Source organism: Alligator mississippiensis, chromosome 8, assembly GCF_030867095.1.
Source record: "Alligator mississippiensis isolate rAllMis1 chromosome 8, rAllMis1, whole genome shotgun sequence".
Lineage (NCBI taxonomy): Eukaryota > Metazoa > Chordata > Crocodylia > Alligatoridae > Alligator > Alligator mississippiensis.
In genome coordinates, this window is record NC_081831.1 from 8,400,233 (window position 1) to 8,426,221 (window position 25,989).

Here is a 25,989-nt window from a genome sequence, read left to right on the forward strand (position 1 = left end):
CATTCCCCTTGAAACGATGAGTTTGGGCTGGTGCTTCAGATTTGCTAAAATGCCCCAGATTGAGTAACCAGCAGGAAGTGACTCCAGAACCTGGATGTGAAGCATGAATAACCGTCTAGTCACAATAGAGATACCTGGTCGGCGTTCCTGTAATGCAAACGTAGAAACAGCTGCACGCCGTGCGGGACACACGCAGTCCGCTGACCTGATGGAGAAGCTACTGACAACTCGGGAGCTTGCAAATCAGGCTGCACATTGTGCCGTGATGTGATTGTGGTAAAAGATGGATTGCTGGGAAGCAAGCCAGAGGTTGCAGTCTGATATGGCAACAACGGTATCCAGAGCAATTTAAAACTGCAGCTATGGGGCAACTTGGAGATGGAGCTGCACATGAGCATTGCTATCATTGATCTTTCTTTTCTCCAAAGAAAAGGCACCATCTTTCTCCAAATGGCTCCCAATGTAAAAAGAGATGGGTAGAGGAGCTAGGAAGGGATACGTTGCTTAAACACACGTATGCACATTTCCACAGAGAGCAACCTGTTCCTGTTTGCTTAAGGAGAACACGCAGCAGCAGAAACCCTTAAAATCTGGGAAATCGTTCCTCCTCTAACTCCATTGTGCCCACCACATCCTTGTCACTGCTTTCACGTGCGCACATCTGTGTGCACGTTCCAGACATCTTCTGCATGTATAACAATCCCATGCACATACCATTCTCAACCCTCAAAAAAATCACATTATATTGTAAGTTTTAACTCTGTCCTTATGTTAGGGAGGAAAAGGAGACACCTTTGGCCAATGCTCAGGTGTCTGAGAGCCAGGCTGAGGTTGCTGGTTGCTGAGGGAGAAGTTCACATTTGGCACATTATTCCCTTTCCACTGCTCGCACCCTCCTCCGATGGCCCCATTCACTCCTGCACTAGAGGCCAGGTCGATATAGCCTCTCTACGGGCTGAAGGCAGTTCTGATGCCTCTGAGCATCGCTTCAAATCCTTTCCTCTGATTTTTATCCATGGCTGCCTGGCCCTCAAATTGTAATTTCTTTTCATTAAGCCTCACTTTAGCTAGAAACAAAGCAGCAGCTTCTCGTTCCTAGGATGCCTTTTCATTTATTTCTTTTCCTACCACTCGCACGCAGGAAAGAGCGTACTCTAATTAACGCCCACTGGACGAAACCCACAAGAAGACAAAGAAGCTGAAAGGCAGGAGTTGTACCGAGGGTCTCCATGAATCAGCAGTCAGGCAAACTGCAGAGGGGTGATTTTTTTTCCTAGCCCTGAGGCCAAAAAAGAGGTTGCAAGAGTACATGCGGAAAAGAAATGCCCCCCTCCCCTGTCTACTCTCATTGCAGAGATGTAGTTTGCACTGTGCATTTAGACCTAGTGACACATCAGAGGGAAGCGTTCGCTGTCCTAGCCCTAGTGGGAGCTGCTTTTCTGCTTAGCAGCACAAGTAGCATTTAGCTCTCGGGCAGTGCTTATCCTCAAAGCCAACATTTTGACTTTGAATTGATTTCTCATCGCTCACAGAGACGGGTTTTGTAGACGGAGAGCCCGACACCAACTTAACAAAGAATCACTAACAGGAGGTGCAGTGTCTTAATCTAAACAGGATTTTGGACTGAGGCCTCAACGTCAGCGCCATCCACTTTGCATTCATTGGAAACAATGGCCCATTTTTTACATCCAATGGACCATGCTGTAACACTTAACCTCACCCAACGCACACCAGATGCGACGTTGCCTCTGAACTGACAGTGCTCAACCGTGCTGAGAAAGGCATCGACTTCAGTTGCCGTACGATCTTGGAAGCACCAGAAACAAGCACAGTGGCACACTGCAGTGAGGATATATTTTTAAGCAAGACTATCTGCTCCAGGCCAATGTATGAGCAAACGGGAGTGTGAACAGATGAATCCATGTCAAGGACCTGCTGTTTTATAGGCAAGAAGCAAGCCTTTGAAAGGCAAAGGCTTTTGATTGACGGGGAGAAACAGAAATGACTAAACGCCAAGTGCAATGCTAGTTTTAGTTTCCAGGTTTATACGCTTTTCAGCAGACAGCGTTCTGCGCAGCCTGTGACGAACGTGAACGTGAAAGCCAGGCATCCAATATTGGCTTCCCTACCCTTGGCCAGTTCCTCCCCTCCCAACGATTTGTGACTAGCGTCCTTGTGTCCCTATCTCCGAAAAGCCCTGATCCTGCGCCTGGTGAGTTCAGTGGAGTTTCCAATGGGCGTTGGCTAACATTTTTGGGCATATTTCCTAATGCCTGTGTGCCTCCATTTTTCCCTCTGTAAAATAGCCATCATGCTTACTTCCCTGGGGTGTGGCGGGTTAATAAACTCATGAGAGGCTCCTGTGAATCGTCCCATTGACTTCCTTGGGCAGGGCTGTATGAGGAAAGTGTGTACAACTGGCCTCATCTTTATTTTTTTGCTGCCTTGAATACCTGTTGCCTGATTTACTAATCTCACCCAGGCAAAAGTTAGTTGTCCTAAATATTTGTAGTGGATAAGGCAGGGTCATGTAGCTCCTATTCAGCCTCATTTCCTGGGAAACCTTGCCTATTATAAGCCTCACATCCTACCTGCACCATGCAATGGGCTCTTCCTTCTCTCCAGAGTCAGCACAGAATAAGATAGGGCTCAGGGCAATGAAAGGGGGTGATGCTGAACAATGGGACCTTCCCTCTTCCTATATCCCAAGCCCAGCAGTGGTACTTTCAAACGCACTGTCCGTCTGGGTTGCGTTTTAGCCCAGAAACAATATAGGTATAGTCGCATTTCGGCTGGCACAGAAAGGCACTGTCAGTCATGGGGGGGGGGGGGGGGGGCTAAATGGGCCACCTGAAGTGCCACACAGATGCTAGCCTACTTGTGGTTTAGGAAACAGCCTGCACAGAGTCATGCTCAAGGGTGCTGCAGCTGGGCTATTGTGCCGACATGGCTCCAAGGTCACAACCAACATTTCTTTTGCCTCCCATGGAGGGTGAGAGGGCTTGGGTCAGTGCGGTGGCTCTAAAGCAAGGGTGTCACACTCATCAGGTGCTGCTGGCAGGATGAATGGCACTAGGTCAGTCCTCAGGCTGTGCTGGATCCTGGGTATGGGGCTGATTTGGCGTGCCATGTGCAGCTGTGCTCGGTCCAGCTGTGCATGCCACCCACAACGTGCCCGAGACCAGCCTCACAGAGCATAGGGCGGGCCTGATGCATGTTGCAGGCAGCGTATGGGGCCAGCATGGGGATGGGGCCAGATGCTGGCTGGATCCAGCCTACAGGCTGTACCTTTGATGCTGCTGCTCTAAACAGCCAACCATGAGGTCGGGGTTGCGGCTGTTGTCCTGAAGCCATGGTCAAACAAAGGCAGTTTACATTTTATATTTGTAGGGTAAAGGTGTCCTCTCCATGAGCCATCAGGGGATGATGCAACTCAAAACAGATGAGCTCGACTTGAGGCATAAGGCCGACACCTCTTGTTATTCACCATAATGCAAGCGCTCTTGCACCGCCCCCCCCAAAAATGGTGGCTTAAATCTCTCTGCTTATGTAATGCCACGTTCCAGGATGCATCTAATCTTTTTCAGGAAGAGATGTGCAAGAGTCCTCTCACTTTACAGCTCAGAACACATTAATAGTTTCTTTGGCCCATATCCTGGAAAGTATTTAGGTTCCAGATTTAAAAAAAAATTTAAAAAAAGCCAAGAGAGGGAGAGAGAGAGAGAGAGAGAGAGAGAGAGAGAGAGAGAGAGAGAGACTTAGGCATCTGAGTCTACCCTAAGCATTGAATTAATATTGCTTTCAATGAAAAGAACATGGCATCTAGATAAGTAAGGGACTAGAGGTCACATCCAAATCCAGCCTGCATTACGTAGACAAACATCTGGTATCTGTCAGTCGACCTCAATTGCTCATTCATTTATCCTTGTTGTATTAGGATTGATACTCCTCTAGACTGGGCTCTCTCCTCCAATGCTAGGCTAGATATACTTTGGGTTCCTGAGCGCTAACCACATCCAACAAGGGAGAGTGGCTCATGATCCAAGCTACCACCTTTCCCATGTGTGATCATGCTGACCATCACTTGCCTGTGATTCCCATCATAACCCAATAGCAACTAGAGTGATCATTTATGTGGAAAGGGGACAAAAATGCCCCAAAGAAAGTGTTGCATGCACTTTTCCATTATGGGCTTATTAGCAACCAGGAACAAGTGAAAGAGCGGGGCTGTACCCCGTGGCCAGCCAGAACGTGCTCTGTAGGCCACAGCTTGACGATCCATGTTAGGGAGGCAGGATGAGTTCACTGAGAAAGGAAGAGAGAGATAGAGAGAAAATTTTGGAGCAGCTATTAAGCGCCTCTCTGGGTGGCGAGGCCATGAAACAAAAGTTTGGTTGGATAAAACAACACAAATGGCTTAGTGAGGTCTACTCCTGCCTCCCAGGACAGGAAGGCAGTGAAGCAAGCATTGACCCAGGGTGGTAATGAAGTGTAGGGAAGGGCTAATGATTGGTTGACCTCAGCTTCCCACACCGCCCGGCTTTTCCATACAGGGCAGGTCAGGAGGAAGAAATGCTCGACTGCATCTCGGCGCGAGCTGTGCCATTAGGGGCGAGCAAGACACCAGTTGTAGCTTAATCCTTATTAATGCAAAGGGGATGTTGCAGAAATAATTATTAAGCAGCTATTATGGCTCGCCGGCTAGGACAGGCAGTATCTCAGCACTTCAAAAGAGGTCCTCTGATTCCTGGCTGCCAGCTGGGCTGCTTGTACGCGCGCTGCCCAGCGAGGGGAGCCAAACTCTTCTCTTTGCTCATGTCTTCAGCTGGCAGAATCTGACTTTTCGTGTCCAGCTATGAATTGCCTCTGGGTCGGGGTGCTCTGATGTCACTCTGTCCCGACTTGGCCTCGCCGCTGAGGCTGTGCTGGGGATGGGAAAGAGAGCAAGAGAGGGAGCAGCTGCTGTGCTCTGGCTGGCCTCTGGGAGTGGGTGGTATACATTACAGCAACCTCTAGCTTGCTTTAGGTTCCTCTGCGGGCCAGGCTGAAGAAAAATAAGGCAGAGAAGGGGCGCCATAACCCGAATCCTGCCTGAAAGAAGCATCTGCTGAAGGAGCTGATTTTGGTTGCCTTCCTTCTGTTCCTAGTAAGCTGAGTTCACAGCTTCCCCTTCCTGCGGAGACACTGCTGCTGGCATTGTTCAAGATACAGATGCTACTGGGCAAGTGCGGCACTAAACCCTGCATACTTTTAAGTATGTGCCAGAGTTCATGAAAGGTCCAGGTTGTGCTGACACCAATGGTGCTTATCAGACAGGTGACAGTGGGTCTTGTTGCCTCTGTCCCGACCACATCTGGCCCCAGAGCTGTAGCTTCTTGCGTCACAGCCCCCAAGGTCCTGCACCACTGCTGATCCAGCACGGAGTAGCAAAATCAGCCACGGTCCTGCTTGCTGTGGTTGTGACTTCCTCACCCAAATAGCAAATGAGGGTTTTTTTGTTTGACCATGAGCTGTTCCTGGTGAAGATAAAAGGAGCAGAAAGAACCCAGACTGGGGTTTTTTTTTTAGTTCAGTGTATTCCTCAGTCCCAGTACTCAGTGCACTTACTACTTTAATTATTGTTACAACTGACTGCATCCAAAAAAAACCCTAAGTTATTGAGCGAGAAAGAGAGCTAGCGCTCAGTACAAAAGAGGCACCAGCACCACAGAAGATCTGGGGGTTATAAATGGACCACAAATTGAAGATAGCCCACACAATGCACTGCTGTTCTCAAAAGCTCAGACCTCTTCCAGGGGTGTACAATGGGAGTGGCAGTGCAGTAATTATTCCAGTCTGATGGTAGTTCTGGCGTGATCAGAGTCCTGGTCCTCCACGCCTGTTAGACAGGACAAGAACATAGCAACCCCTCCGCTGTCAAGGAGAAGCACATGGATGCATTAAGTCATGTCTCTAAAGGTTGTGCTGGCTGTGTATTAACCCTGTTTAACTGCGCCTAGTAACAAAACATTTACTGAATGCATGTATGACTGGTCACCCGAGAAGCGGGCCAAGTCAGGGTAGTCCGATTACTATCATAGAAAGGACAGGAGAGAGAGAAAGAGAGAGAGAGATCACTATACAACAGATGGGAAGACACAAAAATAAGGGAGAAAACAAGCTTCCATTGCAGCACGGACAATACGGACAAACTTCTGACCTACTGGTGCAGCAGTGAAAAGGATGGGAGGACGTGCCATTAACCACCTCTGCTGCTTCTTCCCTTCTGAGTTGGAGGGAATATTTATTAAGACCCCCCCTTCCCCCCCCCCCCCGCCGAGCCCTGAGATGAGACAGAGCTGAAGGTCTTTATAGTAAGTTCCCAGAAGCTGTTGCTTAATTTGGTACCTCTCAGCCCCCTGTGGCCTAGCACTCCCACTCCTCACCCCAGCCACAAAAAATAAGTATCGAAAAGTGACTCATGTAGAAATGAGGTGCCTAAATCCAAGGGTGCAATTGCGTTGTGCTGAGAAGCAGGCTCATTAGCCCAACTGGAGTCCCCCTCTGTTGCAGCTCGCTAGCTAGTCCCCAGGCTAGCTCAAGTCCACTAAGCCGTAGTCACTGTGCACACCATATAGATAGTTCAAGCAAATAATGCCAGGCGTTACTGCAGGCCCACAAAGATAGGAACCTACCTGCTGTCCTGAGCAAGGATCCTAAATGCTCAACCCTCACTAGCAGTTAAAGTGTAGAGTCCAGCCCAGGGGTGGGCAAAATGCGGCCCGCCAGGCCATTCTATCTGGCCCACAGAGACCCTAAAAAATTTAGACAATATTTAGCTGCCCCTGACTGCCTATCATGCAGCTCTCAATGGCTTGCCAAAACTCAGTAAGCAGCCCTCCGCCCAAAATAATTGCCTGCCCCTGGGCTAGCCACTAGGGAAACAGCTGTGGATTCAAAGGTTGGATGGCTTGCAATGGCAGGGGGTTTAGGAATACTTTCACATTGTTTTTTACAGAAGAACAGTTCATTGCAATGAAAAGGAGATGCTGCAGATTTGTGACAGAGCCATCAGGACGTGCGAAGGGACCTTTCATAGGCTGCGCACAGGCTATAGGAGTCCAGGCTGGTCTCTGACACGCTAAAGAAAGATGCAGCTGAGAGAAGAAAAATTTAAAAGTTTATTAAACATTAAGAATAACAGACAAAGATTTGGGCTGAACAGCATACAGGATGCAATCCATTTCATGTCATACAATTAAGTTGATCTTATATGTTAAACTTGTATTTAAACAGCTGCTGTCTTGTGGTGTTGCCAGAAATACAATGGTTGATCACTTTTATTTATTTTTTAAATATATTTATTTCAAATAAAAAAAAAACAATAAAAATAAACTGCACCGCTTGTTTTTTTTTTAATTATAATATATATATATATATATATATATATATATATATATATATATTTATAAAGCACACACAAAAAGCAATTCTGAGTGACAGAGGCCAACAAACCCACAGAAGCAAGTTAATTCAGAAATGAAGGCTCTTCTTTCAGTACTTAGCTCATCCAGTTTTTGTAGCGATATCACAGGAGCCTGGGCAGAGCTCGTGTGACGTTAGGTAGTGTATTTGTGCTACAGTAGGGAGGCACAGGAGAATGAGTTAAGCATCAGTCCCAGCTTGGTTCCCTTAGCTCTGAATTTCTTGCTTTTGAGGATTAAAGTCAGAACTTTCATTCTGCGATGCTGGCTCTTGAGTGCTAAAAACCCCAGCTCCCAGGGTGATGAGAACTACTACCAGGTCTAAAATTAGTTTCTTTTATTTGAAAAGTAGCATTTTAAAAAAAAACAACACTAAAACAAACCAAAAAAACAACCAAACATACACCCCCCCCCACTCCAAATATTTACTATTCAGATCCAGCAAGAAACAAGCATTTTAAGTTCATTTTTATTATTTAATAGATTGCAAAGGGGCTCTTTTTGGAGCTGTTGTTATAATTAGCATGACTTATTTCGATGTTTTTAAGCAACCTTATACTCCGACAGACCTATGCATACCTGTGGAGCAAGGAGACCTGCCCCATCCGAATCCTGATCATCCTAAATACAGTGCCTTTCTAAGCTGAATACAAGCCAATTAAAAAAAAAATTATATCTTGGAAATATAACCTAGGAGAAAAAAAAATGTATTTCAAGTTGTATCCCAATTGTTTGCATGCACTGGGATGATTTAGTTAGGGAGGATCCTACCCTGAGCATGGGGTTGGCCTAAGTGACATCTAGATGACCTACTGAGAACCTCCCAACCCTTCTGTCTAGGATTGTGGATTTTAAAGCTGGGATTTTCAAAGGAGACAGTACACATATCCCCCTAAAAGGGTTGGATGTCTAACTCCCTTAGGCTCCTTTGATGGCCCTAGCTTAAATGACCGAGCTATAAACATCTGAGAAGTGGAGGTGGCAACAGCGGCTTTAATGGAAACATTGACATAACGTTAGTGCTAGCTGCACTTCAGGGTGTAGCTCTAGTATTAGCTTATGGACTGACCAGCCCTTCCTGCTTTATTCTGAGTCTCTCCAAGTCAAACACTGTGTTTTCACGTTGTTGTGCAGGTCCCATTTGGCTAACCTTCCTTCTATGACAGCAGCATGGATGACTCTGAGATATAAGGCACCTGAACAGACTCAGAAACATTGGTGGTGTTGGACGAGGTAGCTGCTAGGAACCTCTGGCCCACAACGTAAAGGCTATCATGCTCATCCTCCCACCCTTGGGCCCCAATAGTGTCATCTATGATAGCCAGACAATTGCTCTCCCCAAACCTCCCCCCAAGAAAGACCAAGGGATCATCTATACTTTTTGCAGCTATACTTTTGCGTTTTGACAAACGGATTGACAATCCACCCGGGCTTCCTAGCTACTGATGTACCAGCTGATGATCATCAAGGCAACCTCTGCAGTTGAAATGGCCCTAACAATAAATCACCCTTGCACTATACTTTGCTGCTGAGAGTGCATCCCTGTTGCTGGATGATGTGTTGCACCCTGCCGCTCCCGAAGAACATTTTTAGAAACATCCATTTGTTTCACAGTCAGTAGATGGATTGACTTGTATCAAACACTTACAGTCCAAATAGTTCACTCATCTCATCTAGTTTATACTGGCCTCTGAGAAGTAATTCACTTTCCTCATTCTGAACTTTGTTGCAGCACATGAATATTCAATCCGCTGAAATAATCGGGCCACCGGAAAGAAAGGGACCCTGTGTTAAAGGACTGTAACGATTTGGGGTACATGCTTGAGGAAGAAAACTGCAAAATTGCCATTGGTGAACAGATATGTTTAATGTCGAACAAAACGTTGAGTCCTTTGTAACAATCTCCTGAAGCAGTAATATGAATTAATGGAATGAATAACCTTTTCACGTGGAAAAAAGGTCAAAAACTCCAGAAAACTGAGCGCCAGAAATGTAGCACCATATTTTTCCCACATGTAAATACATGTTTGCAGTACGTAGAGCCAAGTCAATGAACAAGGCTATTTATAAAGGTTTTCAGATGGCAACCAATTCTAGCAGCAGCGGATTTTAAATGAGCGTGAGAGTAATTTTATTTTTCTGCCTTTACAAAATATTGCATTGTCCAATATCTGTTTGACTGAACTTCATGTTGTGCTTTGTCAGTGTTAGAGAACGTTTATATGTTTCTAATAGAAAATAATAAAGCCTCTTATGTTTTAGTAATATGAAGCACCCTGGCAAGCCATATTACTTTCATAAAAATTTAATTTAAAGCGCAAAACATGCCGATGTGTCAGTGGCAGGCTTAAAATATTAAAGTTAAAAAAAAAATGGAAAAAAAACAACCAACTAAAGCATTTCCTCTCTGTACAATACTGGTGAATATATATCTTTGCTATATATTTTTTAAACATGGAATAGCTTTTTTCTTTTCTCTTTGCTATATATAATATATGTCTTTCAAAATACATTGTCAGTATTTGTACTTGAAAAATACTGTACAAAAACATACTATAATTATTCTGTATAAACTTTATACATTTTATAATATCTATTCTTTTGGTCTATAGTAAACATTTAAATTGATTGGATTAACCACAGTATATGACAACACCATCCCCTTCTGAAATACACCAGTGTCTCTTACATTCATTTTCAAAAGTCCACTTTATAACAGAACGTATTTTCAAAAGCAAACAGAGAGCTAGAGCAACAGAATAAAGTTCAGAGCCATCAGTTCATGACACATTCAAAATGACAATCACTAGGAAAGTTGGGTTTGCAAAATAGTCTCTTCTAATTGAATAAAAGGTATTTTAAACCAGTGAGCGAGAATCCACAGAAAATATTGCAAAAAAATGGGAAAAAAAACCCCCAAACAAACCCTGTATTTAAGTCTTTAATCACAACTTGGAACTCTGAGAAGTGCAAAATTACCTGAAACTAAAAAATGTCAAGGTCAAATCTGATTTGATACTTTTTAATTTTGTTCTTGTTTCAATTAATTGTCCTCTCTCCATCTCGCTTTCCCCCACGACCCTTTTTCAGGGATACTTCTAGCATGCTCTTCTCAATGGGTCTCTTTTTAATTTTCTTTTTTTGTTTTAATTTAAAAGACATTTAAAACTCTTATTAGGTAGGGAAATCATCCTACGTCCACTAGGAACACCCAGGCAGCATGCGCTAGCGTACAATAGGATTATTGCTTTAGGTACAGGTAGTGCAAAATACACACTCTGTGGTCTATTAATTATATTCCTATCTATCTGGGGATTGTGGAAATGAAAGGAAACTTAACAGATATCAATAAGTCTTTATTGGAGCTATAGTAGGTATAACTAACTCAGTCTAACGGCACTTTAAATCTGAAGACAATTATCACCAAAACTTAAAATACAACAAAAGCAATCTATAAATTAATATTTCTGCAGTGTAGTTGTAAAATTATGTTTTTGTGCACTTTAGTAGCCTGTTAACTTTTCTGATTAGACATGTTTAAACAATAGCTTGTTACTCTTGAAAACTGAGATCTATTTTTTTTTGTCCTTTTTTTTTTTTTTTATTTATACTGGGATCTTTCCAAGTAAATCAGGAGGATGGAACTGGTTATAATAACATAAAATTCCTAATCTGAAGCAGCACTGGGGGGGAAAGAAAAAGAAAATAGAGTAAAAAGCTTACTATGGCAGTTCTCAACAGTCCAGGTAAAAATGTGGCACCCTTTGAAAAGGGCTTCATAGAAATGGGAAGTGCTGAGATACGCACACACTCATGTGCACGCACACATCGACACATGCGTGCGCACATGCAGACACACGCGCGCGCGCATGCAAACGAAAAATAATGTACGTCAGTTTTGTTTCTGCTTCTGGTAAAGTGCTGATGACAGAAAGGGTGGCTTGGGCGTGGTGCTATCAAACAGGAAACACATTGTCCATCTAGGCAAATGCCAACCCACAACAAAAAAAGGAGGAGGTGAAAAAAAAATATAGCAACCCGGCGTTTACAGGGGGCCGTGCCGAGCCTCGTACTTCGCCAGCACGTTCTTGCATTTGCCCAGCTCTTTCCGTAGGTCGGCCACCTCTTGGCGGAGGGCGGAGTTCTCCTTCTCCAGGAACGAGGCGCGGATGGCAATCTGGTTTTCCTTCAGCCGCCGGGCATCTCTCGACCGCTTGGCAGCCATGTTGTTCTTTCTACGCCTTGCCCAGTATTTGTCATCCTGCTCATTAAGCACAAAGAGAAAGAAATGGAGATATTAGATTTCAGCAAACCAAGAACGACCCAAAGCGCCGAGCTGTTTCTCAGTCACGTTTCAGTCCGTGGAGATGACTCGGTCGCGGGTATTTCGCTGACCGTTGTTGCACTGCCCCCTGCATACCGACGGTGCCAGTCCTCGGGGTGGCATCTACATCTATATACCGTAGCCCCTCCTGTGGGCACGCAGGAAGACTTCTCCATTAGGCCTTTATAATAAAGCTCACCGTTGTCTTGGCTCCCTGAAGAAAAACGAATGGGCACCTGGAGCATATCTAGCAATAACACACCTTATTCTTCTTCGGGTTACTCCCACGCCAAGCATCTGTGGTAGGGGCTGAGCTCGGGGAGGGGGCTGGTAGCTGCCAGATCAGGGGAACAGGAGCCCTCAGCTTTTTCCTGAGGTCGAAGTGAATTTTGCCACCGATTTCAGTGGATTTAAAACCTCGTGCAATGAGAGCAACATCATCAGTGCCACTGACTCAGGTCTTGGAAGTGCAAATCTAGAATGCCCCAAACAGCTCTGGCTTTAGCCAAAGCTCGTCTGCTCCAGTTTCCTCGCCTCTCTCTCATTCCACCTATCCTCCACCTTTCTTCTCTCACCACCCTTGTTCTAGTTCCCCTCGATCTTCAAACCTTCCCCTTCTCTCCATTGCCTTTCTGTTCAGCTTCTCACGAAATAGCAGCAGTTCAGTAGCTTTGGTGCCCACTTACTTTGTACTCTCTGTTTGCTGCATCCTTTTCTCCAATATCTAAGGAGACTGCAAGTCCTTAAGGTAGGGACTGATTATTGCTTGATATCATATTGCTTAAAAGAAGGGGGTCCCTGACACGGAAAGCATAAACAGGTGCTGGGAACACAGATCCTTATAGCAGCCATTGTGCTTAGCTTGCTAGGCTGCAATAAAAGCCGACTGCGGTTGCTGCAGCTCCATCCATCTTACAACCATGCACGGGTTCATGTCCAGAACGTTTGCCAGAAGCTGCCCACGCCGTCCTGAGCATGGTTCATGGATTAGTTTGTACACAGTGTTAAGGCGTCATAAGAATTCAGGCTGCCTTTAGGAGTTTAGACTGCGTATCAAAGAAGACACGTCACCAGCTACCTTCCCCTGATTCTTCCACCCTTTGACAGTATAAACCTGTGGCTGAAAGAAGTGTGCAGTCATGTTGGCGTTGTTTGGATCTTAGCACACTTGAATTCAACTTCTAACGCCGCTCAGAGCGCCTATGGATTTCACTGCCTGGTAGCACAAGGTTGAGGCACTCATGAGGCTCCCCCCTCTCCCTTGCTTCTGCAACAACTGCTGCACCCGGGCAGGAGCAGAACATCACCTCGGTCTTGAGACCCGTCCTCAGGCTGCATGCAAGAGGCAAATATTTTAACACTGCACCTGCTGTCAGCACTCAGCAGGTTAGTCCTGATAAGCTGCTCTGCACCTTGTGGCAGCCCTGGCAGCAACATCAAGCCATTGCAAAATGGGTCCATGGTGGCGTGGAAGAATTTTACACCTCCTGTATCTGCATAACGGAGCCTACGAGGTGCAGGGAAATGGCAAACGGGGCCTAGCATATCAAAATCTCCTTCCACCTACCCTTAGGTGGGACCCACCAAACATCTTAAAAAATCAGCTTGAAGGAATTTATTATTTTGTGCATCTCCTCCCCCCCTCCAAGGCTTTACCCATCTTTATTTTAACAGACTGCTATGGGAAATCCCTTAATCCCATGCCTGAAAGAGGCAAAGCTGGCATTTTAAAATCACACGCAGCCCAGAGACAACTGTCTGGCCTAATCTTCTTACCCTCCTCCAGGACTCAACAGCCAGTCTGCATGCTGGGGCAGAAACCAGGCTTGGGACCAGCATTTGGTTAAGAGCCAAGGCCAACCAATATGATGATCTCAGATGAGCAAGGAGGCCCCGAACTCTGCATTCAATCGTACGCTGAAACTCAAAGTCTCTGTGTAGGGAGGATACCAAAGTTATCCCTCTCCAATACAAAACACTCCAAGGGTGACTTTGTCGGCAATCTCCTTTTACTTTCCCAGCGTACTCTGAATGTAACCTGATATATAGTGGTACATGGGAGACAACACAGCACAGTGATCACAGCTGTGGGGCAAACGCCACTTTTCTGATACTTGGGTAAGCTGTCTAACTTGGACCGCATTTTATGCAGCTAGCCCCCTCACTACAAACCGTCTTCTCAGTGGGGTGGCACTGATGGCACTGCGAGACTTGGCTTGGGGTGCAGTCATTTTCTATTATTGGGAAATATGTATGAATGAAAGCTGGGGATGCTGTGGAGGAAGAGGCAGCGACACCTCATTTAGTTACCACTTGAAATATGATTTTTGCAGTGACACTTGATATTGGCAGTGCTTTCCTCAGGGGCAAAAATAGCGCGTGACATCCGCTCTTTCCCGAACACCTTCACGTTGATGTAAACACATGTCAATCCATGACCCTGGAGCTAAATCCAGAGACCCCTGTTGACATCAATGGGGCTTGGCTCATTCGCACGCTAAAGTATGGCAGGGCTCAGCCTTGGGTGACAAAGCCCCGTGGAAAATGCAGTCATGAGGATAAATTTGGTGGTGGCAAAGGCTCAAGCTTAATAGCAAATTTATACATGTACCCTTCCCTCCTCCAATGCAACAGTGAGAATGGCATGTAACAGGGGGCCAAAATATTGGCCTCGCTGTCTTGACACACTGTACAACAGTTGGATTAATTAAGACCCTTCCGCATAGATTCAGGGAGAGCGAGGTTGCAGTGTTGTGCTTATCCTCCATTGCAAACAGAGCTAAGGGAACGATAAGCTTGCTGCACAACTCTGGGAACTTCACTTCATCATTTCTCAGGGTCCAACTGTGCTTGGCACTGCGCGGACACTCAGAAAGACATGGGTCTGATCCTGCCTTAATACAACCTAAAACCATGTTTGGGCGTACTGCTGTGGATAGCCTACTGGACCCCAAGCACGAGAGCTGCCTCTGCACGGCACAGGCTTATCAGCAAAGGTGAGTGACGGTACCAACTAGCTTGTCCTTCCCCTCATGCTACCTAAAGGCGGCAGCGCGTAGAAGAGGCTATATTGCTTCTAGTTGAGGAAGCATAACCAGAGCAGAGCAGCACAGATGGCTTGCGGGTGTGCTGAAGATGTGGCCTAGGTTGGTGAGACAGAGCGAAAGTGGGTGAAAGGATGTATCAGTTGGGAAAATAAAGACCTGAACTTAAGTGACTTGCACAAGGTCACAAAGGAAGTTTCTGGCAGACATGGGAAATGAACCTGTCCCCTAAATTACAGTCTAGGGCCTCAACCAGGAAGACTACCCTTCCCCTCCGTCTCATTCATGCTTTGATGTGATGCCACAGCATACTTCCACTGGGTTTAGAGGAGTCACTGCAGATTCACATCAGCATACGAAAACAGATTCAGGCTCAGAGCCTGCATTTTCAGATCAGAGCTGCCAGCGCTTGCTCCCTACCAACGTGGTCACCAGTTCCAATTTACCTTCAGATCATCTGGAATGAAGACTTTGCGGGCTTTCTTAATCATTGGCTGCGGTTTGAGCTCTTCTTCAGAGAACTTGCGTTTACGAGGGTCAAACATCTCCTGGCCAGGGATGCTGGAAAGGGCAAGATCTGCGGGGTCAGGTTCGTAGCCTACAGGAACCTGGATAGTCTCGGGGTCAATGGGGCTTGGTGTGTTACGATTTGTTGGCAAGATCTGACCTGCAAGAACAAAAGAAAGTGTTAAGGCATGCTATAAACCAAAAAGCAAGTAATGTTAATGGTCACAGACCTTAGAGCATCTTTAAAACCTTAATGAACTGTTCCTTATAAAATATTTGAGTATCCTCCAGAGATACTGTGGTTAAGCATCGCCTCTGATTTCTTATCCCTTGCTCTTCCCTCCTACACAATACTCTTCCCAACTCTTCTTGGAAGCACATTTGCTTATGTGTCCTTTTCAAGCAAGGTGCAAATTTAGCTGGGGTTGAAACAGTACGTTGCATTTATGGCAGCACAGTAACTGGTGCAAAAGCCTTTCTGAAACACCTCGTTCTTGAAAGTTTTAGGATGGACTGTACAAATTCCAATTCTTGTGCAAATGCTACAAAAAACGGTACAAGTATCTGACAATATTAAAGGCTACATAAAGGTTACCTGCACAGCAGAAAGCATGTATAGCTATGCCCCATGGCAACTTTTTTCTGGCATTTTTTTTTTTTTTTTTTAGACTTAAGAAATACCAAGTATCATCTGTCCTATTCTTGATATTTGGCGAGGACCAGGTAACTGTTTCTTTGCAGAGGTGGGAAAATGTCATAACCTTTAACAAAGAGGACTTTTCCTCTACTGTTGTTGTGGATGTGGGTTAAAGGGGTGTGAAAAATGGAATAAAACACCCTCTGCCCCAGAGTTTTAAACAGTCGGATTAAAAATCATTTCCTGTTTCCACTGTTCAGGTCTCAGCCACTTGTGACTGATGAAAACTTCCTTAATATAAACCGAATCTATGTGGTTATGCCATATAACCTGCAGATGCAAAATCCTATGTAGATCTGATTTACTAGTTAGTGTGTGTGTGGTCTATATATCATTACAAAAGGTAAATGTAACATATTTCATTCTGGGCCAGACCTTGTAGTTCCAGTTCAGGCAGCATTTGCATTTCAATCTATTTTAAAAACATTAACTAAAGTTTCTGGAACTAGGAGCCTAAAGGCAGATACAGTACTGAAATAAAGACTTAGGAGCCCAAGGGTAGGATTTTCCAAAGCACCTAAGTGACTTAGGAGTTCAAGCCCCATTGACTTTGGATTAAGGAGTCTAACTTGAGGTGTCTATTTTTGACAGCGTTTTGACTATTTTAGTACAGTCACTGGGGAGACAATGGCTTTCATTATAACTTTACAAACAGACTGCCGCTTCCATTAACGTGTCCATATTTGCTGATGCATTTGCAGCAGTCACAGATCAGTACCAAAAGCCCCCAATTCTTTAAATGTTATTTCTAACTCCACATCAAGGGCATTCACAGCATATTCTTTTATGTAATGCAGCGACAATATTTGGGGGAAACTGCAAAGGGCAAAACCAAGGGTTGGTCGCAGAAAACAAGAGTTTTGTAACTCCTGTTTAAAAACAGCACTGATAAAAATCGGATTTCAGGAAAGGCTAGGAAGGGCTCAAGAGAAGAACACAGGAGGATCAAAGCCTCTTTATTGAAAGAAATATCAATTTACATGAGAAATAATTCAGTTACCAGCATTGTACCAAGAGCAAAGTGCTTCCTTGTCTGTCTCAGGATGTGGCACGCTATTGCCAAGACCACAGTGTTGAAAACTGGACGTTTCCTGTTGTGATTCATTAATAAAATCAGAAATAGTCTTCAAGCCAGTGCATGGCCAAATGGATGACAGTAACTCAGTTGCACAGCTTGCTGCGGAAGAGCCCAGCAGCAGCAGCTGCAATCGTTGTGCCAAATCATTAGAGGTCGCAAAGAGCATGCACGCTACTAGAGAGAACCTACTTGTTCCCTTCCAGAGAGCCCTGCTATTGACTTCGGGCTGCGGTGCGGGATTAATAGATTTCTTTATTTTTCATGTAGCAAGGCAAATTCAATTCAGATGCATTTTAGGAAGTGAAGCAAAATGAAGTAAAAAAAAAATAAAAAAATTAAGGAATGAGGCAGAGCATACCAGACTTTGGCTTGTGTAAAAAAATAAAGTGTCATGGAAAGGCTTGCCGTTTCCCTTGGGTGGACAGGGCACAGCTTAAAACAACCGCGGTTGTCTCACACCTCCTTATGCCTTTAAAAGTGGAAAAACCCCCAGGTTGTTAACTATTTGAAAGCCAGCCAGAAAGGCTCAGTAAAGCTAAAGGCACTTTTTGTAGCCTTATTGTAAATGGCTGGCTAATCTCATTTGAGATATATGGACTGGGGAAGAAACAGGCTTATTTAAAGGATTAAATGCAGGGAAGTTTCCTTTGATGTCAGCACATTTGTATCTCGAAGACTAGAGCAGGCAGATATTTTTCATCGCAGGCACAAACACAGAGATCTTGTAAATTCCTCATTAAAAATAGGAATGCACCAAAACCTGAATACTTTCATGTATTTTTTGGTGAAGGGCAGGATTCAAAAAGCATAGAGCATTTTGAAAAGGGCCTCTAGCTTTCTAATGAAACTGAACCAAGCTTTGTTTTCTAAATATTTCTACATTTTATCCAGATCAAATTTGGATACCGCTATCTATCCATCTATATGCACCCCCTATTACCCCGGTATATGAGCAGCTCTCGCCCATTTACTCTTGTAACCCAAAGCACCTGTGAGGAAGGGCATGACTACTAACCCATTTTACAGATGGGACATGGAGACACGGATATTACACGATTTGCACACAAGAAGTCTGCAAAACAGCAAGGATTTGAATCTGGACTTCTTGAATCCAAAACTCATGCCCTGTTCCCAGGACGATTTCTTCCTCCCAATTTGCAAACTAAATTATTTCAATACAAAACATGTTTTGTGTGTTTGGCCTGCATATGCTTTCAAAGGAGAGAGAGACACATTTCCAGCTCAGCTCAGCGTTGGAAACTCATTTTGTGAATAAACATATAAAGGTCTTTGATACAAGTATGGGTCGCAATTAGGGTTGGGCAAAATTTTCCTTGTGAACTGGTTTTGATGAAAAAGGAGGTGTTTGATTCTTTTTTTCCAAGTATCATCTCTTCCCTAGGAAAATTTATTTTTTCCATCGCAGTATTTTGGTTAAAATAAGGCTTTTATCTGACACTGTTTGGGAAGGTATTAGTCGAAAACTGGAACGTTTCCATAAGGAGAAAAAACAAATTTCAGAGCAAGTCTAAAGAGTCTTCCACACACTCCTCACAAACACGCCTTCCACATCTACCGACTCACAAGTTTTAGTGACAAGGGCTCCAAGCCTATAATGTGCACACTGGTGAAGCAATGTCAATGCAAAATTCATTCAATGTCCAAAGCTGGTCAGTACTTCAAAGTTAAAAAAAAAAAAGAAGAATACTATTACATGTATATGAATCATGTAGACATCCAAAAGTACTGGCTTTGGAAAGGTTCATTGCTCTAATGGCCCAATTCTCAGCGTGGTTACACCAAAAGAAATTAGTAGTAATGCCACTGAGGACAGTAGTGTTAAGAGGAACTAAGAAAACCAGCATGAGAAGAAGGAAAATCGGTTATTTGTCCAGTGTTTTACATTAGGCAACTCCTGGCACTGTGTCTTTCTCTTATTCTATCAAGTATTGCCAGTAAAACTAGCCAGGAACCTGCCTTTGTTAGCTTACTGGCCAGTGGCCACTGCATCTACGTGGTGCTGGAGCTTGTAACTCAACATGCTCGTGTGGGCTGCAGCGGAGTTAGTGCAGATCTTATTCTGCAAGCGTACAGCACGTGGGCTCACGTTATGCTGCCCGACACCCTCCGTTCCCCTGTTTGCATGGCACTTGGGATGTGCACCCTTCTGCAGCATTGATTGGCGCAGGGTGTTATTTTTATGCTCTACAATGCCTCCCGATCAGGGGTAGGTCAAATGAGAACACTGTTCCAAAGGTCACGTGCCTCCCAGCGGACTAATCCTCGCATCAGCGAGCACTGCAGCTGTCACAACATCCAGCAAAGAGATGGTCAACAGACCACAGAGGCTGTGGTGTGCGAGCGGTCAGCCAAGAAGGAAGCCCATGGTACCAGCTGCCAAGGCCAGGCGGACACGAGACATCTCAGCGCTGAGCAAAAGGAGCCAGAGTTTTTTCGTTTTGTTTTTAAAGGTCTCAGCCCCGATAAATACAGCCAAATTTTCAGAACAGTGTAAAGCTTCTCAATAGGGGTCTGTAATGAAGGGTCAGATGTCTGGAAGTACTTAGTACCCTCTGTTCTCAATGGGAGGTGGTAGGCGCTCGGTTTCTTGGAAAAATGTGACCGCTGCACTGAGGGATGTTGAGTGCTGAGCTCTTTTGGGAAAGACTTTGACACTGAAGAAAGAAGCAAGTTGGAAGTAAGTTATAGGGAACTGTAGAAACTTCTGCTCGGGCTGCCCCAGTGATGCGTCTCAGGTCCAGCTTGCAGGAGTCACACCCCATTAGCTGGTTGTCTGAAAGCTTTCCCACTGGGGCAGCACTGCTGGGGCTCAGCGATGACCGCGTTAGTGTTTGTAGGCTTCCACGGGCTTTGCAATCAGCTTGGCAATCAGGCCACATAAGTGTGCTCCCACCTTGGCAATCAGGCCATGTAAACCTACTCACAACACATCTGTGCAACCCTAATAGCCATGGACCCCACTGGCACCTTGTCTTCGCAAACACCCTCAGTGTGACGGCAGGAGGCATTAGCAATGGTGGAAACTTTTTCAGACTGGTAGACGAGGTGTAATAGTGAGGATAACTTAGCATTCATGACCCATAGAGACACTGCTGCTGTGGCTGGCAGTGGGGAAGCCTAGTGGCAATTTATTTGTACATGTTCACTGCGGAAAGGATCAAAGCTGCCAACTTGTGTCCCCTTGGTGAGTGGTTTTCCGAATTTTAGATCCTGCAGCTCTTCTCCTATCTTCTACCTAGGCCTGCAGCCCATCCTCGGACCATTTACGCATTTCCCCACTCCTTCCCCACACCTCCTCCTGTCCCACAACCCACCTCCCTGCAAACCCACTTTTCATCTTTCCTCTTGCCCCCATAGCTCCACAGTCTCTATACCTCTTCTGCGTCGCCCCACAGGCCCTGTCCCCTGCACCTGTACTAGCTCAGCGCATCCTGCTAGCTCTGGAACAGAAGCAGAATAGATGCATTTGCATTGTGCTTTTACCAGGCTAATTAATTAGTCCCATCTGTCAAAACTGTCCACAGAGGCTATACTGATTCCTGTAAATTAGGGATTACAAGCATGATCTAGTCTGGTGCCAGAAATATTCAGAGGAGGGTTGACTGACCTCCCCACCCCGCTTCTTCATCCACCCTTACGCCCATCTGCAGCCCACTGGTGGGGCCAGATGGTTAAGAACCGCTGACCTCAGTCATCAAACAGCTGCTTAGATGTAATAATTTTTATTTGCTGCCGTGGCTAATTAAACAGCCCAACTGGCAGGCATGGAAATATTTTTGTATACCTAAATAACTAAAGAACATGCCCAAGGGCACAGGATAACTCAGTAGGAGGAGACTTGAACATTTGTCTCCAGTTGCGAGTGCTACAGCACACGGCACACTAACACCACAGAATAAACTCTTGTCATGGGTTTATTTGCTGACGGCTTTTTAGGTGTATTGCAAGACAGCCCAGAGAGCGAGTTCAGGATCAGAGCCTACTAGTGGTCACAACATTAAAAAAAAAAAAGTCCAGTTTCTACTTCTCCCAAATCTACTCCAGTGCTGGAAACCCTCTCTTCCCACCCCCTTGCAGTTCAGAACATGCAGATGAAAATGGGGGAGAAAAACAAGAATATATTGCAATCGTTTCTATTTTGTTCTAGCTTCCCCTCCCTGTCTGCACGCAGGGGATTCACTAGGATTGTTAGAAGCTCAACAAGAAATAAATTAGGCCCTTTTCAGTTACCAGACTTCCTTCTGCCAACTAAAATGCGCTTTGAGTTTGTCGGTTCTGCTGTGTCCGTTACACAGACACACATCCTCTTCTAGCGGAGCTGCCCTTGAGAATCACGACTGCAGCGTAAATACGTTTTCTGAGTCTTCTTTCCCTTTGGCAGGTGTCCAGCTCTTCAGGGTAGTTTTCTTCCACCAAATCACAGCCTGTCCCCGCTTAAACCCTAATCTATTATTACCGCTCTCATCCCATGCAGTAATCAGGACAAGAAAAATGGAAGGGAGAGGGGCTAAATGAAAGGAGCGCTAGGAAGCCTGGCAATTTATTTTAGGGCAGTATCGCAATAGCTTTGTTGCGTGATAACTGCCAGGTGCCATTAATATAAACCACATTTTATCTTTTCACTTAGCACTCATACTATTAATGTTTTAGTGCGGTCTTGAAATCTAAACATTTACATAGATAATAAGAACGTACTTTACTCGTACACTAAATTGAGTGGCAATGCACGGTGCAGGAGATACCAGTCCTCAGGCTGCAGGAAAAACCCAACCCCGGGCAACTAGAGGTTTCAAAGAAACGTCACCCCTTAAGCATGTTATTCCAATTATTTAAGAAGCATTACATTTGTTTCTGAAGAATTCAGTGCTGGACGCAGGACCATTTTGACCATTTCTCTGCCCCAGTATGGCCATTTCTGCCCTGTAGAAAACGGCTGGTCTTGCTGGTCTTTGCGGCTAACCAGTACCAAGGTCTGAAGAAAGCGGCAGGTGAATTGTGCCTAGGATGTGACAACAGTCAGCTGAGCGACTAGAAACACAAAACTTGGAGAGGCAAGAGTGTTGTTTGCCGATCTTATGTTTTAGTGATTCAAAAAAAGTCATTTCAGACCTGGGTACCGTGTGCTTTCCAGCGTGGTGCCTGTATGAAATTATAGGTTGGTCTGATTATTAAGGTTATTAAGATCACGCTGCCTTCAACTGCTTGTACCTTTGCCAAACTTGTACCATTGCTTTTAATATTTCGCCTGCTAGGTGGTTGCTGCAGGCTACATATAGATGTCCACATGGACGTGTATTAGATGTGTGGGTGTTTTTTGGTTTTTTCAATTTTCAGCTAAGATACTTCAGCGGTTTCCAAAAATAGAGTGACAAGAAAAATAACTTTTGACTGCGTCAAAACCGTTCTGGTGAGCTTTTCTTCAAAGGTAGGCCAGCTCAGCTCCCAGGTTAGTGGGGCACATACAATATGTAGTGGGTGATAGCATGGGGTAGAGGGGCCAGTGAAGAACAGAGGAATGGGGAGGGGGGCTATGAATGAACTTGCATGCACATACTCCACTTTGGTTTGTATTTGACTTGGCTGTACTGAACATTAGGACACTGTGCAATGGTTCCTTGAGTAGCTTTAGCTGCTACCATCAATTCACTAACCTATCTTCAAATGTCCCTTCCTTTCCTAAGGGGAAAAGCCTGGGGCAGCATTTGCAGGCTCATGTAGAGGCCTAAAAAACTTTGAAAAAAATAATCCTAGTCCACCTTCCCTTCCACTGGAAGCTCCCTCTCCACCTTGAATAAACATAACCCATAAACAACAGATTTACCTGATCCCTTTCCCCCAGGTAATAATCTCATCTGGTGCTCATATGCGTGCCTTAACACAGAATATTAAATTAAAATCAAAGATAGTGCAAGTCCTCATGCTGCAGTGATGTGAGTGCCAGTGTGCGATTAGCCTAGAGCCCTGGAAGATCCTGGCTTTGCTCATGCTCTCCTGTTTTTTCTTCCATTTACTCAGCTCACACGTGCATGCAACTTTGGCTAGTGAATGTGCGGGGTAGTATGTCTGCTCCGAGCCAAACACGCTCCGGAGCGCATGGTGCCTTTGCAAGAGATGTGCTACTTCTGCCTTGCGTATCTATTACCTAGCTATGGGACTCAAACCCAATCTTTTCATCTCCTTTGCTAGCTGTTCTCAAAAGCCCAAGGAGTGAGATTTCAAAGAGAATGGAGAAGCGCTGAACTACCGTCCTTGCAAAGGCACTTGCAACAGAGGTACGTGTCCCGTGCCATCCCCTCGGCCAGCAGTTCGGTCTCATTCTCAGTCTTTCATATGCAATGATCTCCTTGCAGAACAGAAGAAAGGTTCAGGATCCACTTCACACCTAATGCCGTGGAAAGCAATCCCTCCGAAACCCTCTGTTTATGACTCCCACCCTGAGAGCTCACCTATTAGTACATATGTTGGATCTAACATAGTTTCACCCCACACGCACATTTTGAACACCAAGGCCATGTTCAGGTGAGCATGGACGTGCACTATGTGGCACCACATGCAGCCGTTCCTCGTGCTGCTACCTTGAAGCATGGCGGGGGGGGGGGGGGGGGTGACCCCAGGAGATCCAGGGGTCAAAAAGACCCCGTGCCTTAAAAAAGCAGGGTGGGTGGTGCACATGATGGCAGCACATGCCACCCAAAACCAGAGCCAGAGCCTTGCCTGCCACGCGCCAGAGCACACGCAGCACGGGCATTCCCTGGGGACGAGGTGCGCCACTGATTCTTATCCCCGGGGAAACAAATGACCACGCTCATCTGGATGTGGCCTGAGAGTCAAAACCTAGATCAAAACACTCTGAGATAGAGGAGTCTATTCACGATGCAATTCCCCTTCCATCTACTAGTGATCATTTCCCATAATGCCTTGAGGAAGCATTAGTGGATGTGGGGAACTCAAGGCTGCTCTGTTTTAAAAACAATTCACAGTAGTAGTGCCTGAAGGTGCATTGCCAAGGACAACTCATCCCTGCCTAGCTGCCAAACTAGAGGTTCACAAATTAAACATGATGATGAATGATTATTAGGCCAGCACAATTAGCAAACGTCCTCATCCATTGGCACGCAAGTTTGTTCACTGAGAATTATCAGCAAGGCACCACATAAGCCACTTGCTGGCCACTAGGAAGTGTATTTTTCGCATGTCACTTTTCTCCATACCACCCAAGGTGGAGAGTTCAAAATTAGTCCCCAATCCCAATGTTCAATATGATGTTCAAACAATGTTTCACTACTGAAACCTGGTCCTAGCAGATATACTTATATCGTGTACAGTACAACTCTACATCTACCATCCATGTTGGAAATGACTGAAGCTCTTTTGTGTGGTCTGCTAAACTTCTTTAATTTTCCAACATCCTTAACAGCACAGTAAATGTGACTCCAATTAAAAAAGCATTATCGTCTCCCAGCTTCCTGGATGGTTGATTATTACAATACAGTGGCATTGGCTGGGGGTTATCTATACAGGTGAAAAGTGACAATGTATTTTTCTTAGATTGTTTTATCAAATGTCACCCTTAAACTTCTGAACGTATCTCCCCGAGCCCAAAGAAATCAGATCGGGCCCTCTCCCCAAGCCCAAAAACATTGGATTGGGCCCTATCTGCTGTTGCCCTTTTCATATTTTCCATAAGAAATATCTAAAGGTGCAAATACAGATAATGCTGTTTAGCAGTCTTGGGGAACTGGTAGGTTTTTCAAGGGTGACTGCAGTCATTAAGACTTTTTCCTCTTGTGCACTTGGCTACTACAGTCAGGCATCCTGCAGGACTGTGCTCCTGCATGGCACCATGCTATCATCTAGGCAGACAGGATCAAATCTTGCAGACCTTACATGAATGAAGTTGGCAATATTTGGCCCCGAGAAAAAGACATGTGCAAACCAACAAAAGGAGGAACATCTAGAGGCTTGGAGAGCTGCCACTGAGGACAGCAATAATGCATGTGCTCAGAAAATGATGTGGGTTTTACCTTTTTCACTCCTGTTAACTCCCATTTTCATGAAGTAGGTAGTGTTGCTACAGCAACTGTCACAATGCATCACTTCTGCTTTCTCTGACACCGAGACAATTTTTTTAATTATTATTTAAAAAACTCAGATATGTAGATGCCCTTCTTTTATTTTCATGCCCTTTTTGGACATAAAATGTGGAAGTAACAGAGTTGCCTATAATGTAAGAGGATAGTCTCATCTTTTAATGGCTAAGCTTATGCCACATCTTTCCTGTCTCATTTTACGAATGCACAAGGAACAATGAAAACAGCACTGAAGAGGCATATAGAGCTCCAGGGGCATAAGGATACATTAGGAGTCAGTCTCCTATGACAGGCAGTGCTCAGCACCACCAGGTATTTGTTCCCTCTAAAGAACACAACCCAATGTCCTGGTGCATCTTAACAGAAATAACTAATCCATTCATGGGTGAAGAAATGTATGCTTCCTCATGCCCAGATCTGTGTGTGTACATAATTCCACATTATTCACACCTAGACAGCGCTCCACATCTCCGATACGCAGGACATTTTGTCTGATGCACCTCTTTCAGCAGCCGAACTCGTGTCGGAAGGAAATGTCTACCCAAGCGAGAGGTTCTCTGAAGCTTTCTACCTGCTTTAGAGAGTGCTTGTTTTAGCAGCTAGGAATGAGGACTAGTTTTTGGCTTTCCTGCTTAATTGCTGTGTGAACCTGAGCAGGTCCATTGACCTCTGTGTGCCTCAGTTTTGCTGTTTGTGTCCGGGTCTGACACCTTGAGCCTCCGGCAGAGGCTGTATTTGTCGCATGTCGTAGGCAAGTAACACCCA

At 45.1% G+C, this 25,989-nt stretch overlaps 1 protein-coding gene across 3 annotated transcripts in view; it reads right to left on the minus strand.

Annotated features, from left to right (window-relative positions):
• Nucleotides 1–7,147: 7,147 nt before the first annotated feature.
• The window catches only part of HLF (HLF transcription factor, PAR bZIP family member), a 41,139-nt gene continuing 22,297 nt past the window's right edge, over nt 7,148–25,989 (minus strand). For 2 of the 3 annotated variants that reach the window (XM_019494394.2, XM_059732074.1), the window contains exons 3-4: nt 15,278–15,498; nt 7,148–11,727 (exon numbers count right to left, since the gene is read on the minus strand). In XM_019494394.2, the coding sequence (XP_019349939.1) occupies nt 11,509–11,727; nt 15,278–15,498 (440 nt within the window). In that variant the 3' untranslated portion in view covers nt 7,148–11,508. The remainder of the gene's footprint in view (nt 11,728–15,277; nt 15,499–25,989) is intronic. The other variant, XM_006263281.4, reaches the window with a different exon arrangement.